The sequence below is a fragment of the Castanea sativa genome, chromosome 1 (genome assembly GCF_040712315.1).
Source record: "Castanea sativa cultivar Marrone di Chiusa Pesio chromosome 1, ASM4071231v1".
Taxonomy (NCBI): domain Eukaryota; kingdom Viridiplantae; phylum Streptophyta; class Magnoliopsida; order Fagales; family Fagaceae; genus Castanea; species Castanea sativa.
The window spans coordinates 61,900,133-61,919,314 of NC_134013.1; the positions used below are offsets into that span (position 1 = coordinate 61,900,133).

The 19,182-nt window shown below is 37.3% G+C and overlaps 1 protein-coding gene across 1 annotated transcript; it reads right to left on the bottom strand.

Annotated features, from left to right (window-relative positions):
* Positions 1 to 765: 765 nt before the first annotated feature.
* LOC142618639 (uncharacterized) lies at positions 766 to 3,206 on the bottom strand. The gene is made up of 3 exons (XM_075791601.1): positions 3,051 to 3,206; positions 2,650 to 2,923; positions 766 to 1,082 (listed from the first exon to the last, which is right to left on the bottom strand). Exons 1-3 carry the CDS (start codon positions 3,091 to 3,093, stop codon positions 1,028 to 1,030), a joined length of 372 nt encoding a protein of 123 aa, XP_075647716.1. The 5' UTR covers positions 3,094 to 3,206; the 3' UTR covers positions 766 to 1,027.
* Between the last annotated feature and the right edge of the window lie 15,976 nt (positions 3,207 to 19,182).

Sequence of the window (19,182 nt, forward strand, 5' to 3'; positions counted from 1 at the left end):
TTGATCGAAACTCTCTTAAAAAAAAAAAAAAAAAGTACATTGAAAAATTCAATTGATGATGCCAATTGGTTTTAGGCTTTTAGCTAGTGTCATTCGGCCTATTTAGTTTCAAAAGTTAGGCCCTTTTCTCATCTGTTTTCTTTTCATTACTTTTCTCGTTTTCTTTTCATTTGGGCTTAGGCTCCAAAACCCTTGACTTGGAACTTGATAGAAAAACGGTTTCCAAGGAGATTCAAGCATTTCTTATCTATTCTTAAATATAAATTACTTTTTCCATTATTTTTCTTTTCTCTTTTCTTCATTGCCATTTTAGAACTTAGAGCCCATAGGCTACTCAACAAAATGGCCATCCTCATCCTTAATAAAGGCCCCAAGTTTCTAATAGATTAGAGAGCAGTTTTAGCAGCAGCTGGGAGCTGACAAGGGAATGAAAGGTATCATGCCTAAAATTGTGAGTATTTCTAGTGGGTGGTACTCTTTCAACGTCAGAAATGCCTAATCAGTTAATATAATCTGGCGAGAAGTCAGAAGAGTACTTTGTCCCTGAAGCTGTGACCATTTGAAATAGAGTAATGGTGAGGACACCAACTTTGGCACAACTTTGTGCCAAAATGAGTTGCAATTGGTAAGGATGTATCAGTACTACTCTTCTTCCACTCAAATGTGCTACTGAAAATTAAATAATCTCAATGGTGAATTTGCTTGAAGTTATTAAATTTACACAAATAGTATCGCCGCAAAAGACTAGTCTGGAAGACCACCAAATGTCATATAAAAGGTAAGAAGAATATATATAATCACAATGGAATCAGAACTGTATCACTTATCATAGAACCTGTTCTCAAATTCCAGGAAATGCGATTACATTACATGGACATAGAACCCCATAAAGCACATCATAGAACCTCTTGAAACCCAGATAAGAGGAGAATTTTTTTTTTCCAGAACTCCCACACAGATTATGTAGAATCTAACAAGCAACAACAAAGTGCAGCCCAACTTAAGAAACAAACCATTCACTGTGTCATCAAAGAAAAAAGCAGCACTCCTCCAATAGACAACAGCAGCAAAGCGCAGCCAAACTGCACATGCAAAACAAAACATTCATTTGTCAATCCACCATCATAAAAATGAACACAACGATGAGTTCTAAGAGTATTAAGCTTTAAAACCTTTTCAAATGATTTTTTTTTTGCTACAGTAAGTAGAGGGACATGCACCCCCAAAGTTCAAGCCTGACCATCCACAAAGGGGAGTGCCAAAGGTACCATTTGAGCCAAAATATAGCAATTCACAAGCAGAATAAAAGCATTTAACAGATAGCAAGCATGTTTGCCTTGGGACTTGGGAGATCTATTTGCACAAGTACAGGCTCACTAACAAATCACTGTATATTCAAGTAGAGTAATAAGAATAATTATAACTTTGCCGAATTGTAACTGGCAAAAATTTGCCAACATGATAAGAGTTTTCAAGAAGAAAAAAACTGTTTAAAATTATTTTGTCCCATTGAAGGATAAAATTATTGCTCATACATTTTGAGTGTCTACAGTCTACCATCATTCATTTCTCAATTACAAAAGTCAAATATTCGTTAGGTTCATGACTCATATGTGAGAAATGAAAATGCTATAACCACTCTAATTTACTCCATACCACTATGACTTGGATGTTGTTGGGAAATGTGAATCTAATTATTTAACTATTATTCTAACACTCCCCCTCACCTATGAGCCAAACTCTTTAATAAGTTGAGCCTAAAACATTGGGTTTTAAAGTTTTTAAATGGGAGGTAGAGTGTTGTAAACGAGTCGAGCTATTAAAGGTTTAGGTTTGTTTATTAAATTTTATTTTGAACATGAGCTGAGCTTGAGCTTATCACCAAATAAGATTACATGTTCAAACTTGGTTCATTTCTTCTCAAACAAGCTTGAGTTTGTTCACAAACTACTTGATTAACTTACTCTTTTCCCATATATAGTAAAAGCAAGACAAAATTAGTCAGCCCTTCACAAATCTATGAATTTTTACTACAAATGGACTATTAATATTATCAATAAACAACAAATAATAATTGGATAGAATATGAAAATATTTACATACTTACAAAATCCAATCTCAAGTTTGTATAAGTCTAATTTTAGACAAGTATACACTGAAATATATATAATATTATATGTAGTTAAATTGAACCTCATGTTCATGAACATGTTCACGAACACATTATTCTGTTTGGGCTTGACTTCTTTAAAAGTTGAGTTTAAACTTGGACATGAACTTGAGTTGTTTACTAAACAAACGAACATAAACAAGCCTTTCCCGAGTTGAGCTCAAGGTGTTCATAAGTAGCTTGGTTTGGTTCATTTACAGGACCGTGGGAGACATACATGGTTCAAGATCAATTGTCCCAAAACCTTAAACTTAAAAGTTTAAGGAAATTGTGAATTTAATAATTTATCCATTACTTAACACACTAGGATTCTTTCTTCTTGGCACCTTAAACGTGTGCCCAAGGGCACTCGTTAACTAAAGCCTTCGTCTACTCACAACATAAATATCTCCTACATATTTTGAACATGAATTTTAACTAATAACACATAAACCAAACAACATAGCAAAATGGCATAAATTATATATAAATGTCATTACCAGCCACGTAAAAAAGAGAAACAGCCGGGCTGATCATCGTAGTGGTGATGCTCACAGTGGTACTGTTGATATTGCTGTGGCGGCGGCGGTGGATGCTGGTACCCTTGGGCGAAATACCCTTGGTACCCCTCGTACGTCGGAGGCTGCGGAGGTGGGTACCCTGGATATCCTGGCGGTGGGTTCGCTGGTGGTGTTGGTGGTGGTGGGTACCCTTCGTACGGTGGCGCTGATGGGTATCCCTGTGGCGGTGGTGGAGGATATGGATATCCGTACCCTACAATTTATTTAAAATTTTCACCAAAATTAAAATTGAACACTAAAGTAATAGAGTTCTAAGTAAGAAATTGAAATTCGAAAATTAAACTTGAAAAAGGGAGTATTTGATCGAAGGATTTTTTTACCTGGGGGAGGATACGGTTCTTGTGGAGCTCTCTGGTAACTCATTTTCGGGCTTTCAAGAGGAGATTTTTTGGTGGAGAAACATGCATAGGTATTTCGTATTTGATCAGTTTTGATTGAATAAATTAACCGGGTAAAAATAAAAAATAAAGTAAGTGGTTGTTGCAGCCAGCCTGTGTGCAATCATGGCGTGCCATGTCACCACCTTGTTAAAGTAGTAGCATCAGCTCTTCCAAAACAACACATAAAAGCTCTTTTTAGTCCATTCCGTTATTGTTTTTATTTTTATTTTTATTTTTATTTTTATAGTAAATTTCATAAACCTACCGTGAGATTTATGATAATACCAATTAGGTCTAAAATATTCTAAATCCTAACAATTTGGGTTTCAAAAGACAATTTTGTCCCTAACTTTCTTTCTCTTTCTTTAATTTGTCTCTCTTCCTCCTCCCTTCTCTCCTCTCTCTCTCTCTCTCTCTCTCTCTCTCTCTCTCTCTCTCTCTCTCTCTCTCTCTTTAACAAGCAAAACCTACCCCCCAACAAACCCATATCACTTATAGCCGCTAGAAAAGCCATCGACCAGCACACTCATATCACCCACACCCACTACCACCTAGAAAACCCATTGCATAGCAAACCCATATCACCCACACCCACAACCGGCTAGGAAAACCACCTCCCAACAAAACCATACCACCCATAAGTCCCACACCCACAACCATCAGAATTGAGTCACTGCCATTGCCATGATGCCACCCAAAAACCAACAAAGTTTATTTTAATCCACTAACTTACCCAAAATCATAATCCACTTCCACCCAAAACACAACCCATTGATCTACTACTCAATTGCTGCTCGTCCTTCACCCAAAATCATGAGACAAAGAGAGTTGAAGAGTTAGGGCGTGAGAGGGAGAAAGTTGAGAGAAAGCAGAGAGAAGGTTTTCTTGCCAAATGAGATATTTGAGGCTCAAGACTCCAACGCCAGTCTAGCTCCTGAAGAGGAGGTGGATTCTCCCTAGGCGAGCAAGAAGAAGACAAAGAAGATGGGTTTTTGGAATGGGTATTTTTTTTTAATGTTTAGAGAGAGATCTGAGAGAACTCAGAAAAGAGAGAGAGGAGAGGAATGGAGTCAGGAGAAAAAGAGAAAGAAGAGAGAATAAAAGTTAGGGACAAAATTGTTTTTTGAGGGCCAAATTGGTGAGTTTTAGAATGTTTTAGACTTAATTGGTATTATTACAAATCTCAAAGTAGGTTTGTAAAATTGGCCCTTTTTTTTTACTCTCGAATTGCTATTTTAGGCTTTTAGCAACAGACTAACTAAAGATGAGCTTTATTCGGGTGTGTAAATCTAAATTTCTTTAGCAATTATAAATAGTAAGTACTTATATTTTTAGGAGCAATTGTGAACAATAATTTCTTATATTTATGGACACTAGACACTACTGTTCATGAGTTGTAAACTTAAAACATTATATTTTATTCCTTTTTCTTTCTCTCACTTTTTCTCTCTCACTTTTATTGGTAGTGCATATTATTTTAATGGGTCCAAATTTGGTAGGAGCATTCATATTCGAGAATATAAAAAAGATATATTTTACATCCTCAAACACTATTTTATTTTATTTTTTACATATAACCCAATAAAATAAAATAATAATAATAAATTTTTTTTTACATACTTTATCTACTTTACCAATTTAACAATACACCTAACATCTCGGTTCTTATTTTTACATACAACCCAATAAAATAATATAAAAAATTTGTTTCTCTCTCTTCTCTTCCATGAATAATAGGTTGTATATTTGAGAACTCACTATTTATGGTTGTTAAAAAAAATAGCAATACTACCTAGATAAACTTGATTTTGGGGGTGTTGGTTGGAAAAATAGCAACTTGGGGGGGGGGGGGGGGGTTTAAAACCCCCAATGCTAATGCTCCGAGGGCATTCACATCAAAGGTGTGAAAACTGCTAAAAACTCATTTTAGTAACTCATTTCACAAAAAACACATTACAACAAGGTTGATATACTCAAAATTTTTGGCAACTGAGCTACAGTAGACTGCCATAAATGACAGTCTATTGTAGCTCAACACTTAAATTTTTTTTTATTACTTCTCTTTCACTATTCTATCTCTTTTCTTCTCTCTTCTTCTCTAACTAATCTCACTTGCTTCTCTCTTTTCTTCTTTCACCGGCCTTTCTTTCACTTAATTCTTTCACCCCAATAGGAAAACTTGAGATTTTGGGTATGGGTCTAAGCAAAATCAAAAGAAAGGAGTGAGATAGAGAGGATGGCTGGAGCAAAGGCAAACAAGAGAGGATGGGCAGAGCGTGGGGTTGTGGGTTTTTGGAGGTGGTGAGTGTGGGGTTGTGGGTTTTTGGAGGATGGGCGTAGTGTGGTGGTGGTTGGTTGTGGGTTTGTGGAGGTGGTAAGTGTGGGGTTGTGGAGGTGACCTTAAGGGTGTGTGGGTTTGCTTGAGAGAGAGAGAGAGAGAGAGAGAGAGAGAGAGAGAAATGACTAAAAGAATGTATAATTTTTAGGTAATGTGAAAAATATAAGCTTTGATGTTGGGTGAATTGTAAGGTGTATTATTAAAATAAATAAAGTAACTTTTTGAGTTGATAAATGCTAAAAGTTTTAACTTCTTTAATATAAATGCTCTAAAGATGGGATGTAAATCCCATATTTTATACAATCTAATAAGAGATTGTTACATCGACTTTTTACTTAAAACTTTATAAACTTTACCACATCTAATAACATCTCAATAAATTCTTAATTTGATTGGATTTTCAAATGGGTATTAGAATAGATTGAATGTAGTTGTGCTTATTCTTTAATATTTGATAAGATAATGTGGCATGTTAGGATTGAAGAGTGTAAAACTTAGGTTTTACATCACATCTTTATAAAATTTAAACTCTATTTCAATGAATTGCATAGAAATATAGAGAATGTGATAGAGGGTGTATTATTAAATGAGTTGGTAAAATAGATAACATAGACTTTTGGGTTGTAAAATAGATTCTTTTATAAAAACCCGGATGTGAATACTCTTATAAATGCAATAGGTGACTCCATCCCTTCTAATATCAATACTCTCATCAAATGAAATTTTGCGTTAGGAAAGTGACTGCCTAAAAGGTGATGGACTTGTATGTTACATTTATGAATCCTCAAGGATCTAAGTATATTTTTTTGAGACGTTTGAGGAGAATGTCATTTTTTGAAACTTCAAGGGAGGTTAATATAATTTATATTTATTTTGGTTACTTTACTCACATATAGCAGCATATATACATTATGTCCTTCTACTATTATTTTTCTATTTGTGTGTATGTGTGTGTATTTTTAATTAAAATATTTTTTTTTCTTCATTTACTTTACTCACATATGATGTCCTTTTATTTTTATTTTTCCACTTAGAATATGTTTCTTTTTTCCCATTTACTTGACTCAGATATGACATATTATGTAATGATATTAATTTTTTTATATATATTATTTATGGTAATGATATTAAGTATTTGATTTTGAATAAGTAATTCACCAATTTGATATGATATAACTCTATGTCTATGTATATATATATATATATTATTTTTTTTTTTTGAGAATGAAGATTGCTACTTATATTGAAAATCAGCCAGGATCAGCAAATAGTACATCATAGAGGTGCGGTGGAACATCCTCCATCCACACCAATAAACCTCTAACATGTCTTGCATGTTTAGCTAGATTGTGGGCTACTTTATTACCAGTTCTATGGACACGAGAGAAATCAATACATTTACTGGTAACTAATAAGGATTTAGCAGACTCCAGAAGATGGCCAAAAGATGATAGGGAGGCTTCCTTACTTCGAAGAGAGTTTATTGCCACTTTCGAATCACCTTCAAGCATGAACTCTGAAATACCAAGTTCTTGTGCGAAGGACATCGCCCTTGTTGCTGCCATGGCTTCCACTATGACCGGCGAAAAAGGCAAAGGGGAGCGAAGCTATAGCCTTACCTTGACAATCGTGAACTACCACTCCCAAACCCACCTTGCCCAGCCCCGAAAAAACTGCCCTATCAAAGTTCAGTTTGAGACAATTCGCCAAAGGTGGACTCCATTGAGCACAGGGCTGGGGTCGAATGACTGCTGAAGGTTGACCAAGGGAGTATTGGCTCTGTTGGAAAGTGGTAAGGGTCTGAGATGCTTGTTGGAGAACCTGAGCTTTGGGAAAGTCATTTGTGCTCACTCGAATTTGGTTACGCCTATGCCATATCGTCCACATCACCATGGCCATGAGATCTATGTTCTTTCTTTTCTCACGGACCAATATGATCAAGTCTCTAATATTTGAGATGCCAAGCTGTTTTCAGTTTTCAAAACCTAGAACACCATCCCAAATATCATCTAACATGGCGCACTCCCACAAAGCATGGAATACCGTTTCGGCCTCAACCCCACATTGCTCACACTTGTCTTCCAATAGTACCCTCCTCTTCATTAAGTTTTGCTTCGCTAGTATGGCTTCTTTGCATGCTCGCCACATAAAGTTCTGTACCTTGTTGGGGACATTGAGCCCCCAAATCTGATTCCACACTTCATTGTGCTGCTGCGTGTTGACTGAAGGGACCTGCATGGAAGTTAGTTTTGTAAGAAATTTTGAGCCTGAATTTACAGTGTAAATACCTGATGGGGTGAAGGGCCAAATGGTCTTGTCCTCCACTAGGGTACGGCTTAAAGGGATGCTAAGGACCAAGGCAGCTTCATCAAGTGACAACAATCCATGCACTAAATCGGGGTCCCATGTTCTTGTGATCGGGTTGATGAGGTCAGAAACTCTTCCATCTTCAAACCCTGGTACCATGTCAGAAAGGACTCGTGGATGATCCTGTGATGGCAGCCACACATCATTCCAAATACTAATTGCCTCTCCACACCCAACCCTCCATCTTGCTCGCTTTAGTAGCACATCTCTTCCTTTTAGAATGCTATGCCAAGTGTATGAGCCAGAACTAGATTCTTGAGCCTCCCAAATACTACAATTTGGAAAAAACTTCATTTTAAAGACTCTATAAAAGAGGGAGTCCTTATTATGAAGTAATCTCCATGCTTGCTTGGCCAAGAGAGCATCATTAAAGTTGGCTAGATCCTTGAAACCCATACCACCTTCCTTCTTTGGGAGGCAGAGTGTATCTCACTTCACCCAATGAATTTTTCTCCTATCACCTTTTTGACCCCACCAAAATCTTCTTATCAAGCTCTCGATTTCTGAGCAAAGCCCCAAGGGAAGTTTGAAACAACTCATAGAGTAGGTTGGAATAGATTGGACGACTGCTTTTATTAAGATCTCCCTTCCAGCTTGTGATAGGAGTTTCTCCTTCTAGCCCTGCAATTTTTTCCACACTCGTTCCTTAACATAATTGAAGCTTGCTTTCTTGTTTCTTCCCACCAAGGATGGTAACCCCAAGTATTTTTCATACTAAATAATTTCTAGTACCCTAAGTGCTAACTTTATTTGATTTCTGATATCATCATTGGTAGATTTACTGAAGAAAATTGTTGTCTTGCTTCGATTCATCTGTTGACCTGAGCATTTCCCATACACTTCCAAAATATTTAGAACCCTTTGGCACTTTTCTATGGTGGCCTTGCAAAACAACAAACTATCATCTGCAAACAAAAGATGGGTTAGTCGTGGGCTATTTCTACAAACAGAGTAGCCCTTAATGTGTCCTTAATGAGAGGCTTGATTAAGTAGTCCATTAAGGCCTTCAGTGCAAAGTAAGAACAAGAAAGGAGAGAGTGGGTCTCCTTGGCGAATGCCTCTTGTTGGTGTGATCCTGCCTTTGGGTTCCCCATTTACCAGTATGGAATATGTCACAGTTTTGACACATAGCATCATGAGATTGATCCAGTGCTCTGTGAACCCCATTTTTTCCATGATTGAGGACAGGTAAGACCACTCCACTCTGTCATACGCTTTGCTCATGTCAGGCTTGATGGCCATATAGTCTTCCTTTCCTTTATGTCTCTACATACTGTGTAAAGACTTAAAAGCTACCAATATATTGTCAGATATAAGTCGACTTTTTGTGAAAGCACTCTGATTCTCAGTAATTATATCAGGCAGAATTTTTTTAAGTCTATTTGCTATGACTTTGGAGAAAATTTTATACAAAACGTTACACAAACTGATAGGTCTAAATTTAGAAGCAAATTCAGGATTTTTCTTTTTTGGAATGAGAGTAATGAAAGTGTGATTGAGGTGTTCAAGTAAAGTAGTAGAATTAAGATAATGCAATACAATATCAAAAATATCATCACCAATTAAATTCCAGAAATATTGATAGAAAAGAGGAGGCATACTGTCAGGCCTGGGGGCCTTAAGCGGGGCCATTTGGTTGATGGCTTGCTTGACCTCCATATGAGTGAACTCGGATGAGAGCATGAAATTCATCTCCTCAGTAATGACTTTCTGAATGGAATTAGTCACCGAGGTACAAAGTTGCTGGTTGGTTGTTTGGAGAAGGTCCTGGTAGTATTGCACAAGACATTCAGCAATATCCTCATTAATCACACGGCCATTATGGTCTTTCAATCTTCGGATCAGATTTTTCCTCTTCCTTTGAGAAGCATGGTTGTGAAAGAATTTTGAATTTCTATCACCGAATTTTGCCCACGTGATTTTAGATCTCTGGAACCAAAGTCTATTTTCTTTATCAACCAATTCGGCTATCTCTTTTTTCAAAACATGGACTTGCTGATTGTTTCCCGATCTCATGGCTACCTTTTCAGCCTCTTTTAAATCCTTTCTCTTTCGGTTCAATATCTTTCGGACATTTCCAAAACATTCCCGGTCCCATTTCTGAAGCTCTTTACCACATTTGTCTATTTTGCGAATGACATGATCGTGATCATCCTCTTCTGCCCTTGACAGCCATACCACCTCTACAATATCTGAACACCCACGATCAGAGAACCACATTTCTTCAAACCTGAATGGTTTGGCATAAGGTGGAGTATCCAACCCATCCAAGGAGATCCATAGAGGAGAGTGATCCGAAGTGTCCGAATGCAAGTGGTGAATCTTTGACCCTTGAAATTTCATGAACCAATCATGGTTGGCTAGTCCACGGTCTAATCTCTCCTATAGTGAATGACCATCAGCAAAATGTTTTCTCCATGTAAATTGTTCTCCCACATAGCCTAAGTCAAGAAATCCACATTCATTAATGACATCTCTAAAAAGTTGCATTTGAGCTTGACTTCTATTGCTGCCTCCCAATTTTTTTGAACTTCTTGTGATTTCATTGAAATCCCCAGCACAAAGCCAAGGAAGATTATGTCTAGTATTGAGTAACCGAAGTTTATTCCATGCTTCACTTCTCATGTGTGTTGCCGGTTCCCCATAAAAACCTGTGAATCTCCATTCATTATCACCACCTTTATTAATTATTGAATCAATATGGTATTTGGATAAAGAGTCTACATGTATGTCACTGGAATTTTTCCAATAGAGTGCTAAACCCCCACCACCTCTAGGATTTCTTTCCACAAAAAACAGATTATCAAACTTAATATTTCTTTGGACTTCTTTTAGCCTAGCTTCATCCGCCTATGTCTCGACTAAGAACACGACGGAGGGATCTTTAGCTCGAATCAATGCTTCAAGCTCATTTCCTGTACGTAGGTTTCCAAACCCGCGACAATTCCATACTATGAGACTCATTGTGCTTGGCGGAGCTGCTGAGTAGCCTTCACCATTAAATTTTGTTGACTGTCTTCCTTTGAAACCTGTAGTTTTTTGGTAGGTAACTCAGGAAAATACTCTAATACTTCTTCTCTGCTTCTTTTTGTAACCGTGGGACCCTGTGATGTGTCAGACTCCATATTAATTTCTCGTGCCAGCCTTTTTCACGTGCGTAGAGTTCCGTTTGTTGGAATGGGAGACATTGAATTCTCTAACACGTGGGTTGCTTGCTCTAAATTTGCTGCATGTTGAGTTGGCGGTGAGGGAGTTAATTGCTTTCCATTTGTTGCTAAGACTTGTGAGGTGTTAGCAGTCCTAGGATCCATGTGCTCCCTTCTTTTGTCATACTTTCCAATAGCCAAGTCTAATTCCTGAAGCTGCTTTTCAAAATCAACTTGATTAGTATGGAAAGCATTTAAAACCAGGATGGAATCAATTACCTTTAATGTCGGGCTGCTAGTATCTCGGTCTATTTGCGTGATGTGCTCCCCCGAATCATTAATTCCCATAATTGACGCACGCTCTAGGTCTGCTCCAGCCACCTCGCCGGATTCAGATCGTTCACGATTTTCTCTAGATTTCTTAGCCGCCGTCGCATGTGGCTTCTCGGCTGTTGTAGGTTGAGATTGTTTTGTAGCATCGCCTCCCAAACCATCGCCCATACCAGCAACCATGATGAATGGAGTTCTTCCCGGGTTATATGGCGCAGCTCTTAAATATGGTCCATATTCATGAGGTTCTATGTTTGCTGAATCCTTCCTTGCTAACCAGGTCTCGCAATCTTTTCCATCATGAGAAATCATACCACACCAATAACAGAAATTAGGTAGTTTCTCATATTTAAAAGAAACCCAGATCTCGTCTTCATCGTCCAGTGTTATCCGTCGACCTTGGCAGAGAGGTTTTGAGATATCAATTTCCACATGGACACGTAAAAACTCCCCTCCCACCAACTCGCTGGGATTCTCACACGGAGATACCTGGCCGAGTGTTTCTCCCAACTCAATTGCCGTCTCGGAGTCAAGCAAACGCGTCGGTAATCCATGTAATTGCACCCAAAATTTCAGTTTGGTGAACCTCAAGTATCTTGATGGTGTAGACCCATCAAATCTCTGTAATAAGATAGCATGTTTATCAAACGTCCATGGCTCATTCGCAAGGACCCGTTCTGCGTCAGATTCGAGTTCAAATACGAACAAGAGTATATGGTCGCCCGCTTCACGCACCTTGAAGTCCTTTTTGGCTCTCCACAGAGGTTTAAACGTGCGGCCTATTGCTTCCACATTAAGGGCTCTCTTAGTAAGGAACTTGGCAGCCAAAACATACTTCTTGCTTCGTAAGTTTTTGGACTTTGACAGACTAAGCTTCACGTCTTCCTCATTTGTCAGTGAAAGTTTCTTCAAGTCGTAGAGTATCTCTTCCATGTAGGCAAAGCAATGTTGATAGGGTATAAGAAAAGGATTAGACCATGCGTAAGAGGAACGGAGGTCAAAAGAAAACCCTACTGCTAGAAAGGATTAGCAGAGGGGGAGATTTATCATTCCAGGGAAGATAACGGCGTTCTACGTTCTAGTCTCTCTAGAGAGAAACTAGGGCGAGAAAAAATGATAAGCTTATGGTAAGTTGTACCATAGAAGCTCATCCTATAAATTCAAAATTTTATTAAATAAAAACTTATGGTGGATGGTTAAAAAAAAATCGTGAAACTTAATTTTTTTTTTCATGGATCTTTAAATTTATTAAAAATTGGTAGAACCATAACGTGTAGGATTCAAATTTAATAATAAAGTAATTTCAATTGAAGTAATATTTTAAATTTCTCGAAACATAAACAATTGAGATTCACTTTAGACTATATTACCTCGATAATTTGTGAACATTATATTGTACAAAATATAACATTTACATTGAGTTTCTTGTCATAATCACAATTCACAACGCATAAAACAAATATAGAGTGTATGATATATCACATAAGATTTCAACTTGTGTCACTTGTTCTAATTGCAGCATGTAAGACCTAATTTTTGTTATGTAGTATATAATTTTAATATATAAGATATTATTAGCTTCATGTGGATGGTATAAATACCTATATTAAACCATCATTATTCACCTGTTTGGGATTCTAAAAAGCTGAAATCCGAAAGTAACATATTCACATATTTAAAGACATGAGATGTCCCCCTTCATGGATCAATTAGGGAACCTCTCCATGGGTTTGAAAAGCTTGAGTTGTCAAATTGATTTGATTTAATTCACTACACATAATTATACTGTAATATTTTGATAATTTAAGCAAATTTTGGTATTGTTAACTAGATTTTTAAATTTTTTAAAAATTTTTAAATTTTATAAAAATTTATAAATTTTATTTTATCTTCAATGAGTTCGAAATTGCCTCACTTGAGAGAACTTAAAATCTCGTAAAAATAAACAAATAGAGAATTCAAACTAAAGATCAAGTTTATTTGATTGATACAATAGGAACCAACAACTTGGGCCTAAAGTTTACAAACCCAACATAAATATATATATAATATATATATGAGATAGGTTCAAGTTACACCTTACACATTTTTTTAACTATTGATTTTAATTAGATCTAATGGTTAATAACACCCAAGCTGCCATGTCATCAACTTCTAGAAATAAGTAATCTAATGCATTAAAAGTCATTATTTCTCTTGTTAAAAAAATCATTAACTCCTTCCACCTTTCCCATCTTCTTCTTCTACTTCTCTCTCTAGACCAGTCACGTCCTTCTCCTCCACTTACCCACACAACTCACTGGAGCTATATGAAGAATTTAGGTTGTTAAATCTAGAAGTATAATTTAGTTTTAGATATCAATGTAAAACCAATTGAGGCCAAAAATTTAAATATTTTACTGGTCAGACTCGTTAGAGTCCATATCATCATCTTCTTCCTCTTGCCATTACTTAATCACAAAGGATAATTTTTTTTTTCATCCATTTGAGTTTTGATAATACCTTGAATAAAATTTGTCATGAGGGTTTTAGAAATAATTAGTCTCAACAAAATACCATGTCCGCTGGTAGTTCTGTAATGCTCAGACAAACATTCCTTTCCTCTTCTGGATTTGGGAGAACCTGCTTTGCCTTTGGCTCTGCACTCATCTTCTTCTTCTCTCACACACACAAAGGTAAATTAGCAGAGTTGTCAAGAAGTCAAGATTTCTATTGGTGAGAGGAAAAGTTGAATCTTTTATTATTCAAATTGTAGTGCTCCCAGAATAGTGAACTATGTAGTATGAACTCAATAAAGTTGAATAAAAGAGATGCCTGTCGAGGAAGGAAAAAAGAATCAACAGGCGATATTGTACTGAAGTGAAGAATGGAGCCAAAAATATTGTCAATGTATCCCACTTTTTTGAATAAATAAATGGTATTTCCATTTTTTCCTAACAAATAAATAAATGCTGTGGTTTTTTTTTTCCTTTAATAAAAAGAGTTAAAGCCTAAATCACTAATTTTTAGGGAGTAAAATGAGTGATTTTTGACCCTTAGATTTAATAGTAATCAATGATTCACAAAAGGTGTAACTCTTGTGAAGTTACACTAGATGTAACTTGAACCCATCTCTCTCTCTCTCTCTCTCTCTCTCTCTCTCTCTCTATATATATATATATATATAATAGCCCCAAAACTAGTTCATGGTGGCCCATTCATTCTGTATAGTGTATACTCTACGTCTATACGGGCAGGGCATTTTATAATTGAGTTTCAATTCAATAAGGAGCTGTGTAAATCTCTCTTCATTTACACCCACCAATACCCGAATGCCACATCAATTTTTTAACAATTAATGTATAAAGAGTATCACACCCGATCCATTCTCAACAAAACCTTATCTTAGAAAATAAAATTTCATTAAATATTAATAGTATAATACCGCTTCTTCTACGACTAGGAAAATTGACAATCCTTTAACATTTGGCTATGTCGCTTTTGTATGAATCGCCTGGTGTTGGAAGAAATGTTGGACGACCTAGAATGCAGTTGAAAATGGTGGAAAGTGACCAAAAAAGAAGTAGCTCATAAGAACCCAAAGAATTACCTGCTTCAACTTCACAAGATAATAGATTAATGGAGACAAATCGACCATTAGATCCATTATTTGATCTTTGAGTACTTAAAAGTAACCAAACTAAAGAATCACAAGATAATAGATGAATTAAAGAGCGGATCATTTGGGATCTCGACATAGCTTGTTTGGATTACATGGAAACTGAGTGATATTACTCAGTTTCCATCATCCATCATCCAAGTTTCGTGGGACCCACAAAAAAATGTGTTTGGCTTGATTTTCAAATGTTGTTTCCATTACTCAAAACTCAAAAATTTTGAGTGAGAGTGATGGAAACTGAATACAGGTTTGTGGTGTTTTCAAATTATGGAATATGAGTTACAGGGGCAAAGTTGTAAAAAAATCAATCTAGTGGGACCCATTCTCCTGAGTTGTCTCTATCAAGTCAGACCCACTCCACCAACGACTTTTTTTTTTTTTCTTCTTCTTCTTCTTTCTTTCTTTCTTGACATTTCTTTCTCTGAACTGGTGCTTCTTTCTCTTTTTGAGAACCTGAACATAACACACACTTAACTCAAATCTAAAGCCAATTGCACATATAGTACACAAAATTTACATGGGTACCGATGTCTCAAACCTAGAAATACAAACCCATAAACACATGGGTACCGATCAAGCATGGAAACATAGAACCATAACCATGTTCATTATAAATCTACCCAGAAACACAAACCCGCAACCATGTTCATCATAAATCTACCCAGAAACACATCGGTACCAATCAAACACAGAAACATAGACCCATAAATATAAACCCACAAATTAAACACAAACACAGACGCATAAGTCTACAAAAATTTTCCCCAACACAAATAAAACGCATAAGTAAGAAATCTTCCAAACCCTTAAACGAGAGAAAGCGCGAGGCCGCCGATCTAGGGAGAGAGAAAGACGAAAAACAGATCTTTAGTTCTTGTGGGTTGCTGCAGGTTTGTTTGCTATTTGTATCCTATGGGTTTGATTGCTGTGGTGATGAGAACTTAAGGATAAAATAAGCTTTTTTCTCATTTCTTTGTTCCTTCTGATTTGAGGAATGTCCGAGAGAGAAGTGGTGGATTCAGTGAGTGAAAGAGAGGAGAGGGGCGAAGAAGAGGTGTGAAATTTTTAGGTCTTAGGGGAGTATAAAGGCAGAGAAGTGAAGAGAGGAAAAAAGAAAAAGAAGAGGAGAGAGAACTTATGCGGGTAGGTAACTATTTGTCTGACCCAGTACAATAAATGGGTCCTACCATTATTGCAAAATTTTGAGTTACATAGAACAAGAAATGAAACCAAACATGTTTTAATTTGAGTGAATGAAAAAATAGAGTTAGAGAATTGAGTTATGAGAATTGGGTTTGAGTAATGAGATTCAAGTTATGAGTTATGAGTTATGGATGATCCTTAATCCAAATGAGACCTAGGGAAAAACTGATTTTTGCACACTTAGGATGAGATCAAATGAAATAGTTGGATTAATGGAGGTGAATAGAATGATCTCGTGAACCAAACAGTCATTAGCCTCAAGAACCTAGCTATTATGTGTTTTTGTAAAATATTTTACCAAGTCTTGAAAGGTAAAATATTTTACAATATTTTACATCGGTCAATTGAAAACATTTTCAAATTAACCAAATTTTACAATGAAACAAACATGATAAAATACTAAAATAGAAGAATATAAGGAATTATAGATGTGAAATCTGAGGTAGTTAGTAATGAAATGACCAATGCAGAATCAGATTCTAAAATAGAATTTGATGATGCAAAAATCGTCAGTAATGTAGGTTCGTCCAGACATAGTTGAATCCTCGTTACTTTACTTACAAACAGGATGAAAAGCTCTCCTCAGATGGTCAATGGTGTGGTGCCTGCCACAAAGCTTACGATGATAAAGTCAGTAAATTGAAGCTTTTTAGGAAGTGAGAGAGCTCAGAATATGAGAATTACGTGTGCTAGAGTGGTATTCCAGTTGTGTATAAGTACTTGGTCTAGTTTTGATGGACTGGTATATATAGCTCCACAGTTTCTAGCCGTTGGGGTTTTAATTGTGGCTTTAGTACTCTTTTTGGAACGCTTCAGAGCTTATTAATGCAAGTGTTGATGAGTTTCCAACAACTTGACAACTAATTGGTAACTGACCAAGGCATTGAAATCTCTTATTAATGATTCGCCTGCCTTCGTCCATGTTGTAGCAAGGTGGACGAATGTTCTTGATGAGGTCGTCTAGGCAAGATAGTTTGTCGGTCCCATCAGTTGCCCTTCTAGGTTCTGTGGTCGTCATTGTATGTTATGACGACTACCAGAAGGTGAAAGGTTTTCTGCCTAGACACGGCTCTTGGGATCTCGCTCTGCATTTAATGCGTAGTGGCCACGTGGCATGCTCTGACTGGTGGAGTTAATGCCCCACTTGTGTGACACTCGGGTTTCCCGCTAGTTTTTTAATTTTTTGTGCCTAGTTTTTAAACTTCCTTTCTTTTCTCATTTCCTTTCACTTTTCCCACTCTTTCACCATTATTGCTCTGTGCCTCTTCTTTTCCAAGTTGTTTGGCCCTGTGATTTTCTCGAGCTTTTCCTTTCTGTGGTTGCTTTCTTTGAGGTATGTCTTTTTTTTCCTTCCTCTTTTGCTTTTTGTAGAGTAGATAAATTGTATGGATCTCTGATTTTCTTATCTATTTTAAGCTTTGATGGATTGTATGGGTTTTTGGTTGTTTTGGGTTTTTAGGATTTTGTCCCTCTTCCCTTATTTTCTGGTGTTCCATGATTAGTGGCTCTGAAGTTAGGATAGTTTGCCCTTCTATTTCATTTCTTTTTGCGCGTTTGGGGGCTTCTTTAGGTGTTTACTGTTCTTTTTCCCCTTAAATTGAAGGTTTTGCTTTTGAGGGTAATAGCCTAAGTCAGTGTTGGCTAAGTTGTTCCCCTTACTGTGCTAGTCAGTTAATTGGTTCGAGAATTTGGTAGGTGAGCAAAGGGTGATGTCAGAGGTAAGATGTAGCGAGCTCGAGATGGGGTTGTCTTTTAGTGACAATCCTGTGGAGGTGGAGGAGGACATCACGAATTTTGGCTCACGGGAAATTAAGGCTTCCCACCCCCTTGGGGAGGTGTGTGGCCTGGACGCCGAAACGCTCTCCAGGTTTAGGGATAGGTTTCAATTTCCCGAGAGGGTTAGGGTTTGTCTTCCTCACGGGGAGGAACGAGCATGTCACTTTTCACCCAGGGAGGTGTGCTTCTACTAGGCTGCTTTCTTGTGCGGGATTAGATTTCTTGTCCTCCCTTTTATTATGGAGCTTCTAGGTCACTTCAACATCGCTCCCGAGCAATTTATGCCAAACTCGTGGAGGATAGTGATCAATTGCATGGAGATATGGCTGATTGCCACTGAAGGAGATATGATCAAGGTGGACGAATTTATTTACTTGTATCATCTAAAGGAGTCTAAGGAACATGGGTACTACGAACTGGTGCCTTGGGTGAGGAAGGCTAGGATCGTCAGAAACTTGCCCTCGTCATTCAAATATTGGAAATCCCGATTCTTTTTTGTGTTTGGGGATGAGTAGGAGACTCCCTCTAACGAGGTTTGGGGTGATCTCACTAGGTTGCTCCGTCGGTGGAGAACCCCGAGTCTAGTTGCGTCGTCTTTTCTACTAGTCCTTTTCGTAGCTAACTTTCCTATTTGTTTTCGTGCAGTTAAAAGATGGCCAAAACTTAAGAGCATGGTTTTTGCACTCCAGGTCATGGTTTCTGCTTTTCCCTCTCTTTTTATTTTTATTTTTAACAAGTGTTTTCCCTTTGTAGAGATGACGACCAAATTTAATCAAGAGATGTACGCAAAAATGAGGCCAAAGAAGAACGAGCCCCTCTTTAATCTTGAGAAGAGGACAGTGCGTGTTGTGGAGAAAGGGGTCTCCGTCACTCCAGCTACTCCCGGCACTGAGACGACGATGATAGCTTCTCCGGCTACCTCAGTTGAAGAGATTATTCCCATCCGGAAGAAGCCATGCGTGGCCGATAAGGGGAAAGAGAAGGCTGATTCCCATTCGTCCAACGTTTGGGATGACGTTGGCCTAGCATTGGCGAGGGCACAAGAGGCTTTTATTGCCGAGGAGCTAAAGGTCTTCTCTGGTACGTCCTCTAATGAGGTTTTGGGTCAACATATCCATAAACTCGTCCAGGTAGTGTACTTGTGCAATTTCCCCTTTCTTTTTTTATTCTTTTGCATTGTTTTGAAGGTTGGATCTTCTTTTTAGGTGTTAAGGGAGAGTCTTCATATCACTTCGAAGTTCCTTACCGATGAGG

Excerpts from the sequence above, each read along its gene's own strand:
- LOC142618639 (XM_075791601.1), bottom strand. The coding sequence starts at position 3,093 with ATGAGTTACCAGAGAGCTCCACAAGAACCGTATCCTCCCCCAG. Across the intron at positions 2,924-3,050 it reads AGAACCGTATCCTCCCCCAG|GGTACGGATATCCATATCCT; the intron begins GTAAAAAAATCC and ends AATAAATTGTAG. Across the intron at positions 1,083-2,649 it reads TTCTCTTTTTTACGTGGCTG|TTTGGCTGCGCTTTGCTGCT; the intron begins GTAATGACATTT and ends TTGCATGTGCAG.